This window comes from Equus quagga, chromosome 10 (assembly GCF_021613505.1).
Source record: "Equus quagga isolate Etosha38 chromosome 10, UCLA_HA_Equagga_1.0, whole genome shotgun sequence".
Classification (NCBI taxonomy): domain Eukaryota; kingdom Metazoa; phylum Chordata; class Mammalia; order Perissodactyla; family Equidae; genus Equus; species Equus quagga.
The window spans coordinates 1,253,940-1,269,516 of record NC_060276.1 but is presented as its reverse complement, the minus strand read 5'-3'; the positions used below and the strand labels follow the sequence as shown (position 1 = coordinate 1,269,516).

Below are 15,577 nucleotides of genomic sequence, written 5' to 3'. Positions count from 1 at the left end.
TAACAACAAGTGTTGGCAAAGATGTTAAGAAATTGGAACCCTTAAACACTGCTGATGAGAATGTAAAATGGTACAGCTATTTTGGAAAGCAGTTTGGCTGTTTCCCTCAAAACGTTAAAAATAGAGTTATATGGGGCCAGCCAGGTGACACAGTGGTTAAGTTCACAGGCTCCCCTTCAGTGGCCTGAGGTTTGCTGGTTCAGATCGTGAGGACCTACCACCTCTTGTCAGGCCACGCCGTGGCAGGCATCCCACATATAACATAGAGGAAGATGGGAACAGATGTTAGCTCAGCAACAATCTTCCTCAGCAAAAAGAGGAGAATTGGTGGCAGATGTTAGCTCAGGGCTAATCTTCCTCAAAAAAAAAAAAAAAAAAAGGAGTTATCATGTGACCCAGCAATTGTACTCTAAAGTGGAAGGGAAATGAAAAAGTGTTCACACAAAAACTTGTACACTAATGTTCCTGGTAGCCTTATTCACAATAACCAAAAGATGGATACAACCCAAATGTCCACCAATTGATGAATGGATAAATAAAATGTGGTATATCCATGTAATGGAATATTATTTGGCCCTATAAAGAAATGAAGTCCTGATACATGCTTAAACATGGATAAACCTTGAAAACATTACAGTAAGTAAAAGAACCCCAGACACAAGTATGTTGTATGAATCCATTTATCTGAGACGTCCAGAACTGGCAAATCCATAGTCAGAAAAGAGATTAGCCATTGCCAGGGGCTGGAGGGAGAGGGTACTAGAGGTGAGTGCTAATGGGTACAGGGGTTTCCTTTGGTGGTGATGTCGATGTTCTGGAATTTGATAGTGGGGGTAGTTGCACAACTCCGTGAATATACTAAAAGTCATTGAAAGTTACACTTTAAATGAGTGTCTTATATGAGAGGTGAATTATTTCTCAATAAAGCTGTTTAAAAAGAAAAGGAAAAAGAAAGCAATGGAATGAACACCCCAGATTCACAGCATGGTGGCCGGCTGGGAAAGGGACCAGGTGTAAAGGCTTGACACCCTCGAGTCTCTGTGCTAGGCTTTTGCATGTTATTAGCCGCGGGCCCTCCGGGCTATGGACCGTCGCGGGGAGAGTGTCCTCAGCAAGGACCGCGAGTCGTCGGCTGGAGGGCACCTGACTGGCCGAGCAAGGGAGGCCGCGCGCCGGCAGCAGGTGGCCCCGGGCGCGCCTGAGAGCTCCGGGGCGGGGCCGGGTGGGGCGGGGCGGGGTCGGCGCGCGCCCGTGCCAGCCGCGCGCGCCCCAGGCCCGAGGGGGGTGTGGCGCGGGGGCGCGCGGGTCCCAGGGTTGCCCGAGGCAGCGGGCGGGGAGGAGGGGAGAGGCGCGCGCCGCGGACGCGGCCATTGTGCGAGGGGGGTCGGCTCGCGGGGCGGAGACCCAGGCAGCTCACGGGGGCCGGGATTGCGCGCGAGGCCTGCCCCCGGCCCTGGGGAGGAGGGGCCCCGCCCGCGCGCCCTGCCGCCCGGCCCTCCCTGGGTGCCCCCGCGCCGCGCGGTGGTACGATCCGGGTTTAAAAGGCCCGGGCGGCCCCGGGCCGGCCCAGTGTGTGGGCGGTGGCGGTGGCGGTGGCGGCGGCGGCGGCGGCGGCGGCGGCGCGCGCGGGGCGCCGGTTGCGGGGCGTGGCGGCTGGGGCCTGGGAGCTGGGCCAGTGTGGGGCTCGGGGGCGCGTCCACGTGGCTGGAGGGCGGCCACTCCGAGCCAGCGGCGGCGGAGAGACAGGTAGGTGGCCCCCATCCGCCGCCACCCGTGCGGGGCCAGCATGCTCAGCGGCCCGGGGCTCACGCAGCCCGGGGGCCTTCAGGGGGTCGGGCCCTGCCTCTGTTCCTGACCCTCGGGCGCCGGCCTGAGTAGTCCTTCATGCCCTGCGCTGGTAGGGACGGCCAGTCCAAGCCCAGCCTCCCTGCCCGATGGGGACCCTTTGTGGCAGAGAAGCTACCCCTCCGAGGACTGCTACGGCGCCTCCGTCCACGAGGGTCCCCGTGGCTCTGCCGAGGGGTGCCCCCTGGTGGGGGCAGGGCGAGCCGGGCAGCAGCATGGCGCGGGGCATGGGCACTCTGCTGGCAGGGCTGTGGCAGAGGGGCTTGGTGTGCCTGTGATGCCTGAGGCTCCCACTGACAGGTGGAGGTTGGGAGGGGGCTTGGGCTGCAAATCCTGCCTCTCCAGATTTCCCTCCAGCCCTGTCCCCATCCTGGTTCCTAGGAGGTGAGGGTGGGATGTGGTCTCCCCTCTGGCCTTCCTTTCTTCTCTGGCTGTTGTTTAGGGGTCCAGGATGTGGACCTGACAAAAGAGCCCCTGAGAGATGATCAGTCTGAGCTGAAACTTTGGCTTCAAGCTGGGCCTGCTCCTTGTTTTAGGAAATGTGTTTTTTCCTTTCTCTCTTCTGCACCTCCTTGGTTTGGTTCCCCGCGCCCCCCAGTCTGGGTACCTTGTGTCTCGCTTGGGGCTAGGGCACTGACTGGGTAGCGCTTAACCCTGCCCCATTGGCTGCCACGACACTGCTCTGCTGTATTTGCCGTCTGGGGCTGGCCAGAGGGCTGGGTGTGGCTTGGGGGGTGAAGACTCAGCCAAGTTGGGCACTGTCCTTATGGCCCCCCCATCTTCCCAAGGCCTTGCTGTTTTGGGGGATGTTGCTCCCCATCCATAGGGCCCCTTGGGTCCCTCTGCATCTCCCCTTCCCCAGCTAACCTTTGGACCTGGAGGGAGAGAGAGCAGCACACGGCTGCCTGGCCATCTGTTTGGCTGTGCCTGAGCAGAGCCTGACTTACGTCTGTCTCAGCGCGTGGCTGTGGGGGCAGGCGCGACTCGGCTTTGTGTTGCAGTGAGTAGGCCAGACAGCAGGCTCCTGGACAGCCAGCTGAGGGAGGCCCTCCAGGCAAGGAGGCAGCTGGGGCCAGGAGTGGGGATGTGGTGGTGCTGGGTCTGATCTCAGGCCTTGATGCCCCAGACTTCTGTCCTGGGGCTCCTGGTGGCAGTGCCACTCTGGGGTGGTGCCCCCCCCCCCCCCGGGCTTATGATTGTTCTCTCCCTGCCTTTCCGCCTTCCCCCAACTTGGGCATGGGGCGTCTCTGTGGCCTGTGGCTTGCCTACGGTGGCTCTTCTGTGTGGCTGGCTGCCCTCAAGTCTGGGATCTGGTGATCGGGGTCTCGTTCTGGGAGGGCCTCCCACCCTGCCTTTCCCAGCATCTGGCTCTGCTGCCCTCTTGGGTGTGGCCCAGCTGAGGCAAGGCCTCCTGGCTCCTTTCCAGCGGGGGGTGGGGGATGATTGATGGCCCCCAAGCCTGCCTGTGCTTGCTGTTCACTCATGCGCCCTGGTGGAGGCCCCTCCTCTCTCCCAGACACGGTCACCATCTGGGGCTCTGGCGTGGTGTTGGGTGAGTGGCCTCCACCCTCTGTGGCTCAGAGCTCAGCCTGCCAGGGGCCCTAGGCCAGGCAGGCCAGGAGGAGGGCAGGCAGCCTGGGCCAGAGGGCCTCTGACTGGTACTTGCTATCTCTCCTCAGGCCCGTCCCTGGGCGCAGCCGCCGGCCATGCCCGCTGTTTGTCTCCTCTCACTGCTCGTCCTTGCCATGGGGGGGGCCCTGGGCAGCAGCAGGCCCTTCCCTGCCTTCTCGGTGACAGACACTACCCTCACCCACCTGGCGGTACACCGGGTGACTGGAGAGGTGTTTGTGGGCGCAGTGAATCGTGTCTTCAAGCTGTCCCCCAACCTGACCGAGCTGCGGGCCCATGTCACGGGGCCTGTTGAGGACAATGCTCGCTGCTACCCACCCCCCAGTATGCGTGTGTGCGCCCATCGCCTGGCGCCTGTGGACAACGTGAACAAGCTGCTGCTCATAGACTATGCAGCCCGCCGCCTGGTGGCCTGTGGCAGCATCTGGCAGGGCATTTGCCAGTTCCTGCGCCTCGATGACCTCTTCAAGCTGGGCGAGCCCCACCATCGCAAGGAGCACTACCTGTCGGGGGCCCGGGAACCCGACTCCATGGCTGGCGTCATTGTGGAACAGGGCCAGGGGCCCAGCAAGCTGTTTGTGGGCACTGCTGTGGATGGCAAGTCTGAGTACTTCCCCACTCTGAGCTCTCGAAAGCTCATCGGTGATGAGGACAGTGCCGACATGTTCAGTCTGGTGAGTGCCTATTCGCCCTCTTGGGCGGGTTGCTGGGCCCTCCTTCCCTCGCGTCGCTTCTCACCCTCTCAAGAGCCAGCTCCCAGTTCCCTCCTGCCTGCACCTTGTGTTGGCTCCACCTCTGGAAGAGCCCTAGTCCAAGAGGGGACAAGCTGCTGAGGACAGCAGGACCAGCTGGAGCACAGGATGGGGCTGCTCACCTTGCCCTTGGCAGCCTTTCTGGCCTGGGCTCCTGTGACCATGTGGGCAGTCGGGAGTTGTGAGGGAAGCCTGGGGGGACCGTTTTGTGGGAGCAGGGCCAGGGTGTGTTGCAGGGTCCAAGGGCCCAGGGTTTGGGAGGTTACCGATGGACGCAGGCCTCATCCCAAGCTCTCTCCTTGATCTGCTCTCCAGGTGTACCAGGATGAGTTTGTCTCCTCACAGATCAAGATCCCCTCAGACACATTGTCCTTGTACCCTGCTTTTGACATCTACTATATCTATGGCTTTGTGAGTGCCTCCTTTGTGTACTTCCTGACGCTGCAGCTGGACACCCAGCAGACGTTGCTGGACACAGCAGGCGAGAAATTCTTCACATCCAAGATCGTGCGCATGTGCGCGGGGGACTCGGAGTTCTACTCATACGTGGAGTTCCCCATTGGCTGCTCCTGGCGCGGCGTGGAGTACCGCTTGGTGCAGAGCGCCCACCTGGCCAAGCCCGGCCTGCTGCTGGCCCAGGCCCTGGGTGTGCCAGCTGACGAGGATGTCCTCTTCACAGTCTTCTCTCAAGGCCAGAAGAACCGGGCCAGCCCACCGAGGCAGACCATCCTCTGCCTCTTTACCCTCAGCAACATCAATGCCCACATCCGGCGCCGCATCCAGTCCTGCTATCGCGGGGAGGGCACACTGGCCCTGCCTTGGCTGCTGAACAAGGAGCTGCCCTGCATCAACACTGTAAGCTCTCACTTGCCCCACCCTGCCCCTATGCCAGGCTATCTGCCCCTTCCCAGGTTTGCAGCCCTGGCCTGGATAGTGGCGTGGCAGCCAGTGGACTGGCATGGCCTTGGGAGTGGCACCCTAGCCCTAGAACACCTGTTTCTCCCTCTCAGGGGTCCCCCGCACTGTCTTGTCCTCTCTCTGCATCTGCTGTTTCTCTTCCTTCCCTGGCCTTCCGTCTTACTGGCTCTCTTGGCAGGCGCTCTCTGTTTGTGGACCACCCCCTTCCTCTTACTGCTCCTCCACCCATCCCCAGGTTGCTGCTCCTTACTCTGTCTCACGGGTGTCCCAGCCTGGCCCCATCTTGCAGGCCTAGGCCTTGCTCTTCTCTCCCCGCTCCTGCCTCCTCCTCCTCCTCCTCCTCCTCCATCTCCCTCTTCAGCCCCTGATTTCCTGTGGGGCTCGCAGGGCGAGCAGTCAGTTCTTGCTCTCTTCCAGAATGTGGGGTCCCACGGCCTCCATCCAGCTGGTGCCTCCAGGCTCTCTTATACACATCCCTTCTGTTTCACCAGCCCATGCAGATAAATGGAAACTTCTGCGGGCTGGTATTGAACCAGCCACTGGGTGGCCTGCACGTGATTGAGGGGCTGCCCCTGCTGGCTGACAGCACTGATGGCATGGCCAGTGTGGCTGCCTACACCTACCACCAGCACTCCGTGGTCTTCATTGGCACTCGCAGTGGCAGCCTGAAGAAGGTGGGCCCCAGAAGCCTTGGCATGTGGAGATCAGGGCAGACTCTGACATAGGGGACAAGGGTTGGGGGCAAGAACATGCAGACGGGCCCCTGGAGACTCTGAACAGGGCATGGCCCGTGGGGGGAGGGGGACTTCTCAGGCTGGGCCCCAGGAGCCTGGCCATGCTCCACGGCCGACCCCTGAGCCATCCACCTCGCCAGCATCACTGCCTGCTGTGGCCTGAATTGCCAGCTTCCTGTGGCTGTGGGGACAGAGACCAGACCCATCTCAGGGCTTCCCTGCCGCAGAACAGGGGCCGTGGCTGAGCCATCATTGCTGGGTCCTCAGTCAGATGAGTGAGGGAACAAATGGCATCCTTGGGGAGGTCTGGGGGTGGCCAGGAGAAAGGTTATGCAGGGAGCCACTGAGCTCTCAGAGCCTGGCTTGCTTCCCTCCTAGGCCCTTTTTTCGTTTGCAGCAGCGTTACTGAGGTGTAGTCCTTGTACCATACACTTCCCTCATTCGGAGCGTACATTTCAGTGGTTTTAGTAAGTTTGCAGAATTGTACAACCATCACCATTCTCTCGATCCAGGACATTGTCATCACCTTAAAAGAATCCCTGCCCCTTTAGCTGTTACCCCTCTTCCCCATCCCTAGGCAGCACTAACCTCTGTGCCCCTATCTTCTGGGAGCCTTTTCTGGCTGGCTGAATCACCCCCAAGGGCCTGTGGGGGCCAGGTCCTGGCTTCAGCTTGGCCACAACCTGGAAAGTCCCTGGCTTGAGAAGAGGACACCCTGGGTATGTGGGGTGCTACTATGGCATCAGGTTGGCTTGTCATCCCTCTGCCCTGGTCTCATGGCCCAGGTGCGGGTCGATGGCTCCCAGGATGCCCATCTGTACGAGACAGTGCCCGTGGTGGATGGCAGCCCCATACTCCGAGACCTCCTCTTCAGCCCTGACCACCGGCACATCTACCTCCTGAGTGAGAAGCAGGTGGGCCCGTGGCGGGCGGCGGTGGGTGGCAGGGTCGGGGCAGGCTGGGTGCTGATGTGGCTGTCCCCAGGTGAGCCAGCTCCCAGTGGAGACCTGCGAGCAATACCTGAGTTGTGCAGCCTGCCTGGGCTCGGGGGACCCGCACTGTGGTTGGTGTGTGCTGCAGCACAGGTGAGGGCTCAGTGAAGCTCCCGGAAGGGGCCAGCCCACAGGCCCTCTGCTCCCAGCCATGCCCTTGCGGCCTCCCCCTCCCTCCCCTTCCACTTTCTCCCGCTAATGAGTGGAACCTCCACCCTGAGTGACGTCCCTTGGACCCAGGGAACAAGGCTGAGGCATGCTGTTGCCTGGCACTGTGGGCTGGGCTGCCTGTCCCCTTTGTCCTCAGGCCCCACTGTACCCCCGGCCGGCACCTTCCTGGGGCAGCTGTGGGACGGGCTCTGGTCTGGCTCCACGCAGATGCTGCCGCGAAGGGGCTTGTCCAGGTGCCTCAGCCCCTCATGGCTTTGCCAAGGAGCTGAGCAAATGTGTTCAGGTGCGGGTCCAGCCCAACAACGTGTCGGTGACATCACCTGGGGTGCAGGTGAGTGGCGTGGTGGGTGGGAGGTGTGTGGGCCTGTGCGTGTTGGGGGGATGCACCCTGTTCTGAGTCCTCTGCCTCCTCCAGCTCACTGTGGCCATGCGCAACGTGCCAGACCTCAGCGCAGGTGTGAGCTGTGCCTTTGAGGAGGTGACGGAGAACGAGGCCATCCTGCTGCCCTCTGGGGAGTTGCGCTGTCCCTCGCCCTCCCTCCAGGAGCTCCGGACGCTCACCAGGGGGCACGGTCAGTGGGCTGGGGCTGCCTGGGACAGGGGCGCCCTCAGGCCCCAGCTTGCTCACAGTTGCCCTGGGCTTGCTGCAGGGGCCACCCGCACTGTGCGGCTGCAGCTGCTCTCCAAGGAGACCGGCGTGAGCTTTGCAGGGGCCGACTTTGTCTTCTACAACTGCAGTGTTCTCCAGTCGTGAGTACTGGTCTCCCTGAGCACTGTCCCCACGTCTCTTTGTCCCTCGCTGTATTGTGTGGGCCCTGCTGTCTTCTTCCTTCAGTCCCCTGTGTGTCCTGTAGGAGAGGTGGTGAGGGGCAGACCTGGCCTTCCTGGTTATTTTGGAAGCTTCTCCTCCCCAGGTGCATGTCCTGCGTCGGCAGCCCTTACCCCTGCCACTGGTGTAAGTACCGCCACGTGTGTACCAGCCACCCCCACGAGTGCTCCTTCCAGGAGGGCAGGGTCCACAGCCCTGAGGTGAGGCGGGCGCCGCGAGCAAGGGGGCTGGGCTCCGTGTGTGCTGGCCTCTGGCTTTTCTGCCTTTGATCTCGTTGGTTTCTTGGAGCCTCCTCAACATGGGGCTGGCCCGGATGGACGGCAGCAGTTGGTGTGCAGCTGACGGGCGTTCTCCCTGCAGGGCTGCCCTGAGATCCTGCCCAGCGGGGACCTCCTGATCCCGGTCGGTGTCATGCAGCCTCTTACCTTGCGGGCCAAGAACCTGCCGCAGCCCCAGTCGGGCCAGAAGAACTACGAGTGCGTGGTCCGGGTGCAGGGCCGGCAGCAGCGGGTGCCTGCTGTGCGCTTCAACAGCAGCAGTGTGCAGTGCCAGAATGCCTCGGTGAGGCCCACCTATCACACCTGAGGGGGTGGCCAGGACGTGCAGGGCCAAGCGTGGAAGCCTCAGGTGGCCATGGCAGGGGGCCTTCTGAACCTCCTGCTGGGGATTCCTGAGCCGGGAGGTCTGTACACCTTCTTTGAGGTCATGCAGGTTCCTCTCCCCCCAGTACTCCTATGAAGGCGATGAGTATGGTGACACCGAGCTGGATTTCTCTGTGGTCTGGGATGGAGATTTCCCCATCGACAAGCCTGCCACCTTCCGAGGTGAGGGGCAGGATGGAGCTGAGGAGCTCGCCTCCTGGGACAGAGTTGGCATGAGCTGGGGGCAGGTCCAGCAGGGGACCCTCCGGCAGGGCCGTTGGTGCCACTGGCTCCCTGTAACCACCCCCTAGCAGTGCCCTCTGTACCCACAGCTCTCCTGTACAAGTGCTGGGCCCAGCGACCTAGCTGTGGTCTCTGCCTCAAGGCTGACCCCCGCTTCAACTGCGGCTGGTGCGTCTCAGAGCACAGGTGCCAGCTGCGGGCCCACTGCCCAGCACCCAAGACCAACTGGATGCACCTGAGCCAGAAAGGCACCCGCTGCAGCCACCCTCGCATTGCCCAGGTCAGCCTCCCAACCGCCTTCCACCCACCGGGCACCCGCAAGTCTGGGCTCACCTTCTCGCCTCCTATGCTCTGCAGATCCACCCACTTATGGGGCCCAAGGAGGGAGGTACCCGGGTCACCATCGTGGGCGAGAACCTGGGCCTCACCTACCGAGAGGTGGGCCTGCGGGTGGCCGGCGTGCGCTGCAACTCCATCCCTGCCGAGTATGTCAGCGCTGAGAGGTGAGTGTGGCTGTGCCGCCGCCCAGCCCTATCCACTGTGGCTGGCCCTGACTGTCTCTGACCCCTAGGATTGTGTGTGAGATGGAGGAGTCGCTGGTGCCCAGCCCGCCGCCGGGGCCTGTGGAGCTCTGTGTAGGCGACTGTTCCGCGGACTTCCGCACGCAGTCTGAGCAGCTCTACAGCTTCGTGGTGCGTGGGCCGCCCACCTCTTCCCCTGCCCACCCCTTCTGAGGGGCACAGGCCTAGCCCCGGAGCTGGGCTGCCTCCTCCCTCCCCTCAGGGCTGCTTTTCCCACAGACCCCAATGTTCAACCATGTGAGTCCCAGTCGGGGCCCAGCTTCTGGAGGCACACGGCTCACCATCTCCGGTAGCTCTCTGGATGCTGGCAGCAGAGTTGCAGTGACTGTGAGAGACGGCGAGTGCCAGTTTGTGAGGTGGGCAGGGCGCTGGGTAGGGACCACAGGGGCAGGGCGTGTGATAGCCCTGGGCCGCCTGCTCCAAGGGCCCATTTGTCGACCCAGGAGAGATGCCGAAGCGATTGTGTGTATCTCGCCCGTCTCCACCCTGGGCCCCAGCCAGGCCTCCATCACCCTGGCTATAGACCGTGCCAACATCTCTAGTCCTGGAGTCCTCTACACCTACACCCAGGACCCCACTGTCACTCGCCTTGAGCCCACCTGGAGCATCATCAAGTAAGACCCTTGAGAAAACGTGGAGCCTGTCTGGCATTGAGGGGATTGGGGACTGGGTCCTCAAGCTCCTGTCCTGGGGTCTCCCCTGATGACTGGGGCCTTGGGCCTCAAGTTACATCTCCTCTGAGCCAGAGCCCCTCGTCCCTGCCCCCAGCGGAAGCACTGCCATCACTGTGAGTGGGACTCACCTGCTGACAGTCCAGGAGCCCCGAGTCCGGGCCAAGTACCGAGGCATTGAAACCACCAATGTGAGTGCCAGCTGCCCTCACCCCACCCCTCACCCTCCCACCTGTGGCCTCATGTGCCGGGCTACCCGCCCTTGTCCCCACAGACGTGCCAGGTGATCAACGACACTGCTATGCTGTGTAAGGCCCCCGGCATCTTCCTGGGGCGGCCCCAGCCGCAGGCCCAGGGCGAGCACCCTGACGAGTTTGGCTTCCTGCTAGACCACGTGCAGACAGCCCGCTCTCTCAACCGATCCTCTTTTACCTACTACCCCGACCCCAGCTTCGAGCCACTTGGGCCCTCCGGCGTCCTGGACGTCAAACCTGGCTCCCACGTAGTGTTAAAGGTGCCGGTGGGGCTCAGGGGCCAGGAGGGGCAGGGAGGCTGGGAGACCTGGCTGACCGTGTCCTCCACCTGTAGGGCAAGAATCTGATCCCTGCAGCAGCCGGCAACTCCCGTCTCAACTACACAGTGCTGATTGGGGGCCAGCCGTGTGCACTCACCGTCTCGGACACACAACTCCTGTGCGACTCACCCAGCCAGACGGGCCGGCAGCCTGTCATGGTGGGTGGGGGTGGAGAGGCCATCAGGGGAGTAGGGGTGGGCATGAGGTCAGCTCACAGCGGACTTGTCCCTGCAGGTGCTGGTGGGTGGCCTGGAGTTCTGGCTGGGCACCCTGCACATCACGGCCGAGCGAGCGTTGACCCTGCCGGCCATGGTGGGGCTGGCAGTGGGCGGTGGGCTCTTGCTGCTGGCCATCACCGCTGTGCTGGTCGCCTACAAGCGCAAGACTCAGGATGCTGACCGCACACTCAAGCGGCTCCAGCTACAGATGGACAACTTGGAGTCCCGCGTGGCCCTAGAATGCAAGGAAGGTGCCTGGGGGCAGGGTGCAGTGTAGGGTGGGCGGGCTGGGGGGCCTTCCTTTGCCTGTTCTGTTCATTCTCCCTCTCTGCCCCTCCCCAGCCTTTGCCGAGCTGCAGACAGACATCAACGAGCTGACAAACCATATGGACGGCGTGCAGATCCCTTTCCTGGACTACCGGACCTATGCCGTGCGCGTACTCTTCCCAGGCATCGAGGCCCACCCAGTGCTCAAGGAGCTGGATGTGAATCCCCCCCCCATTGCCTGCCCACTCCCTGTCACCCCCAGGGCCACCCCCGCACCCTCTGAGATGCCCTGTGCCCCACAGACCCCGCCCAATGTCGAGAAGGCCCTGCGCCTCTTCGGGCAGCTGCTGCACAGCCGGGCCTTCGTGCTTACCTTCATCCACACGCTGGAGGCCCAGAGCAGCTTCTCCATGCGGGACCGTGGCACCGTGGCTTCGCTCACCATGGTGGCATTGCAGAGCCGCCTCGACTATGCCACAGGGCTGCTCAAGCAATTGCTGGCGGACCTCATAGAGAAAAACTTAGAAAGCAAGAACCATCCAAAGCTGCTATTGCGCAGGTACTGTACTGCTCCAGCCCCGCCCTTGGCCGGCTCTACCTCTGGGCAGGCCCCGCCCCCTACCAGGCCTGGGCTGAGCGCACCTTTCGCCCTAGGACTGAGTCAGTGGCTGAGAAGATGCTTACCAACTGGTTCACTTTCCTGCTGCATAAGTTTCTGAAGGTGCGCATGGCCGGCAGGCGGCAGGGGAGATGATGAGGGGAAGTAGCTGGCTGTCAGGCAGGCAGCAAGCTTTGTGCTGGCCCGGCTGCAGGAGTGCGCCGGGGAGCCGCTTTTCCTGCTTTACTGCGCCATCAAGCAGCAGATGGAGAAGGGCCCCATCGACGCCATCACGGGCGAGGCGCGCTACTCCCTGAGCGAGGACAAGCTCATCCGGCAGCAGATTGACTACAAGACGCTGGTGAGTGAGGGGCCAGTGGGCAGGGCTTCGGGCATGGGGGGAAGCCTTGCCCAGGACCCACCCTGTGGTGCCCCTTGCCCTCAGACCCTGCACTGTTTATGCCCGGAGAGTGAGGGGAGCCCTCAGGTCCCAGTGAAGGTTCTCAACTGCGACAGCATCACCCAGGCCAAAGACAAGCTGCTGGATGCTGTGTACAAGGGCATCCCATACTCCCAGCGCCCCAAAGCTGAGGACATGGACCTAGGTGAGGCCCTACCCTCTCCTCCTGGCCCCCACCCTGTGGCCACGTTACTTTGGTCACTGCTCACACTCCTCACCTGGGCTCTGTCCTCTGAGGGGAATGGGCCCAGGGTCTTGGGGGATGCTGTGCGGGACCTCAAGGGCTATCTGTGGCCTGCAGAATGGCGCCAGGGCCGCATGGCCCGCATCATCCTCCAGGATGAGGATGTCACCACCAAGATCGAGTGTGACTGGAAGAGGGTCAACTCACTGGCCCACTACCAGGTAAGGGGGCTGGGGGCCCACTCACCCCCAGGGCCACTGGGGTACTGCAGCCCTGCCCTGAGGATTCAGGAGCAGGGACCTTGGCTCCTCCCTTCTCTGGCACCTGTGCTCGCAGGCCTTCCTCAGGAGCCTTGGCTGCTGCCCTACATGTGCACTGCAGGGTCTGGGTGGCTGGTGGCTCAGGTCCCTTGGCTTCTTGGCCTCCTGCACTGTCTCCTCTCTGTCTCTGGGATCTCCAGGTGACAGATGGTTCCGTGGTAGCACTGGTGCCCAAACAAGTATCTGCCTATAACATGGCCAACTCCTTTACCTTCACCTGCTCCCTCAGCCGCTACGGTAGGTGTTCTCAGTGTGGTGGCCTCTGCTGGCCCTGTGCCCTTTGAGGCTGTATCAGCTGTCATAGGGGAGCCCCTATCTGCGGCCAGCTTGGCTCTGGCAGTCTCCCTGGGCCCTGCCCTTGGGAGGTCTCCAGTTCCTTAGAGCCTAGAAGTGGGGTGGGCCAGCAAGAGTGGACGGGCCCCCCTCAGCCAGCTGGGCTCCCAGGACAGGTGGGGCAAGAGCCCTGACAATACTGGTGTGGTCCCCCTGGCCTAAGGGGCACACTTGTCCTCTGCCCTAGAGAGCTTGCTCCGCACAGCCAGCAGCCCCGATAGCCTCCGCTCTCGGGCGCCCATGATCACGCCCGACCAGGAGACAGGCACCAAGCTGTGGCACCTGGTAAAGAACCATGACCACGCCGACCACCGCGAGGGGGACCGTGGCAGCAAGATGGTCTCAGAGATCTACTTGACACGGCTGCTGGCCACTAAGGTGTGGGCCTGCCCTGCACCAGCCTGGCCTCAGCCCAGACACCTTCGAGCCTGGTTTTGACCCTGAGGTTGGCCCTGTCTGGCCTGTGTGGGGAGGAGACCACTGGATTGTTCGAATCCAGTGGGCCTTTGCTATGGGAACTCCCAGCCCAAGGTTGAGACAGGGCCTATCTTAGGGGCGTTGGTTCTGCAGGGAAGCCTTGCTCATTGCTGAGCCTCTCTGTCCCCCCGTCTGTCTTGCTGTGGGGACATCCCAGCCTGGCTCCCTCACAGCCTGTGCCCTTGCTGTGCTCCTGCAGGGCACCCTGCAGAAGTTTGTGGACGACCTCTTTGAGACCGTGTTCAGCACAGCGCACCGGGGCTCGGCCCTGCCCCTGGCCATCAAGTACATGTTTGACTTCCTGGATGAGCAGGCCGACCAGCGCCAGATCAGTGACCCCGATGTGCGGCACACCTGGAAGAGCAACTGGTATTGCCCCATGCCGGATGCTGCTGGCCCCTACAGGGATGGGTGGGCAGAAGAGGCTGGCTTTGCTGAGATTCAGGGACCGTGGGGCCAGGGTGACTGACGGGCTGGAGTGGTTGTCCGGGTAGGAGAGGACTGTGGCCTGGGGTCAATGGTGCCAGCAAGCAAAGAGGGCGAGTGAGTGAGTGCAATTTCAGAGGTGGGCTCTGCCAGGCATTTGAGGGGGTGGGATGTTGGTAGTTAAGGCCAGTGCCCAGAGGTGGCCTTTTGCTCTCTGGGGTCTGGCACAGGGCAGAGATGCTGGTTGCCTGGCCCAGGTGGTCTCTGTCAGGGGTTGGGATGCACTGAGGACAGAAGAGCTGTTTACTCTTAGGTCTCACTGCTTGAAGGCCAGCAGAAACTTAGAGAAAAGGCCACTAATCCTAAATATGTCCCTCCTGCCACTCTGGGCAAGATGGGAGCTGACCAGATAGGAACTGTGGAGCGGAGCAGTGATGGGTGGGTGCTCACTGGGCGACTAGGGAGCTGTGGGTGTGTGTCCCTCTGTCCAGCCTGCCCCTGCGCTTCTGGGTGAACGTGATCAAGAACCCGCAGTTTGTGTTCGACATCCACAAGAGCAGCATCACAGATGCCTGCCTGTCGGTGGTAGCCCAGACCTTCATGGACTCCTGCTCCACGTCCGAGCACCGCCTGGGCAAGGACTCCCCTTCCAACAAGCTGCTCTACGCCAAGGACATCCCCAACTACAAGAGCTGGGTGGAGAGGTGGGCCCTGCCCCGCAGCCCTGTGTGCTGGGCGGAGGGGAGGCAGGGTCAGGCAGCCCAGGGAGGTTGCTGCTGGGTGAGGGGCATAGGAGCTGCCTTCCCTGGGCTGGCTTGTCTTAGGTGGGCCAGCTGCAGGAAAAGGCCCAGAGGCCAGCCTGGCTGCCAGGGCAGGGGCTTTGGCTTTTATGGCACCTGCCTGTGTGACCTCAGGGTCCCAACAGGTACTACCGGGACATTGCAAAGATGGCATCCATCAGCGACCAGGATATGGATGCCTACCTGGTGGAGCAGTCCCGACTCCACGCCAGCGACTTCAATGTCCTAAGTGCACTCAGCGAGCTCTATTTCTATGTCACCAAGTACCGCCAAGAGGTGCGTGCCACCCCCACAATCCCCCTGAGGGTGCAGCCATTGGCAAAGGCAGGGGCGTCGGTGGGGGTCAGGGAGTGCCACAAGGAGGTGGAGGGGACAGATTGCTTATGATGTTCCCTCTGACCAGGTCCCCGGGCTAGCATAGGTGACACTCTCCATAGATGCTGGGATTTGAGGGGAGTGGGTGGGGCCAGAAGGTGTGTGGCGCCAGCCCCGTGTAGGGCCTGTGGCGTTTGCAACCCAACTGGAGACCCCAATAGGCAGGAGACACAGAGGTGTGGACTTAAGGATGCATCCTTGCCTGGAGACAAGAACTTGTGAGTCAGGACATGGCCCTGAAAGCCCCGAGCCTGGCTGAGCTCACCAAGGGCGGCCAAGTGGGTGTAGAGGGAGAAGTGGCCCCAGCACTGGGCCCTGGGACACCCACAAGTAGCCAAGAAGACGGGGAGCTAGCAGCAGAGACTGAGGAGGGGCGGCCAGAGGGGTGGAAGGGACCCCAAGAGTGCCAGGCGGGTCCTGGAACATGAGTGAGGCTCCCCGGGGCGGGGGGCGCTCAGGGAGGAGGGAGTGATCGGCTCTGTGGGGTGCTGCCGACGGTCAAGGGAGATGAGGCCCCAAACGCTCACTGGGACTTGGCA

At 62.1% G+C, this 15,577-nt stretch overlaps 1 protein-coding gene across 3 annotated transcripts in view; it reads left to right on the top strand.

The window, feature by feature from the left end:
• The first annotated feature begins 1,610 nt into the window (after positions 1-1,610).
• The window catches only part of PLXNA3 (plexin A3), a 15,482-nt gene continuing 1,515 nt past the window's right edge, over positions 1,611-15,577 (top strand). Inside the window, exons 1-32 of one of the 3 annotated variants that reach the window (XM_046673655.1) lie at positions 1,611-1,746; positions 3,525-4,148; positions 4,542-5,081; positions 5,636-5,818; positions 6,664-6,792; positions 6,863-6,963; positions 7,249-7,372; positions 7,457-7,613; positions 7,692-7,791; positions 7,956-8,070; positions 8,231-8,431; positions 8,598-8,694; positions 8,844-9,034; positions 9,112-9,257; positions 9,326-9,446; positions 9,555-9,691; positions 9,779-9,949; positions 10,104-10,197; positions 10,281-10,520; positions 10,595-10,738; positions 10,815-11,049; positions 11,141-11,283; positions 11,368-11,624; positions 11,720-11,786; positions 11,878-12,024; positions 12,109-12,268; positions 12,425-12,528; positions 12,768-12,864; positions 13,148-13,338; positions 13,637-13,806; positions 14,355-14,567; positions 14,789-14,939. In XM_046673655.1, the coding sequence (XP_046529611.1) occupies positions 3,552-4,148; positions 4,542-5,081; positions 5,636-5,818; positions 6,664-6,792; positions 6,863-6,963; positions 7,249-7,372; positions 7,457-7,613; positions 7,692-7,791; positions 7,956-8,070; positions 8,231-8,431; positions 8,598-8,694; positions 8,844-9,034; positions 9,112-9,257; positions 9,326-9,446; positions 9,555-9,691; positions 9,779-9,949; positions 10,104-10,197; positions 10,281-10,520; positions 10,595-10,738; positions 10,815-11,049; positions 11,141-11,283; positions 11,368-11,624; positions 11,720-11,786; positions 11,878-12,024; positions 12,109-12,268; positions 12,425-12,528; positions 12,768-12,864; positions 13,148-13,338; positions 13,637-13,806; positions 14,355-14,567; positions 14,789-14,939 (5,523 nt within the window). In that variant the 5' untranslated portion in view covers positions 1,611-1,746; positions 3,525-3,551. Of the gene's footprint in view, positions 1,747-3,524; positions 4,149-4,541; positions 5,082-5,635; positions 5,819-6,663; positions 6,793-6,862; positions 6,964-7,248; positions 7,373-7,456; positions 7,614-7,691; positions 7,792-7,955; positions 8,071-8,230; positions 8,432-8,597; positions 8,695-8,843; positions 9,035-9,111; positions 9,258-9,325; positions 9,447-9,554; positions 9,692-9,778; positions 9,950-10,103; positions 10,198-10,280; positions 10,521-10,594; positions 10,739-10,814; positions 11,050-11,140; positions 11,284-11,367; positions 11,625-11,719; positions 11,787-11,877; positions 12,025-12,108; positions 12,269-12,424; positions 12,529-12,767; positions 12,865-13,147; positions 13,339-13,636; positions 13,807-14,354; positions 14,568-14,788; positions 15,551-15,577 lie in introns of those variants that run through there. The other 2 variants (XM_046673654.1, XM_046673656.1) reach the window with 2 other exon arrangements.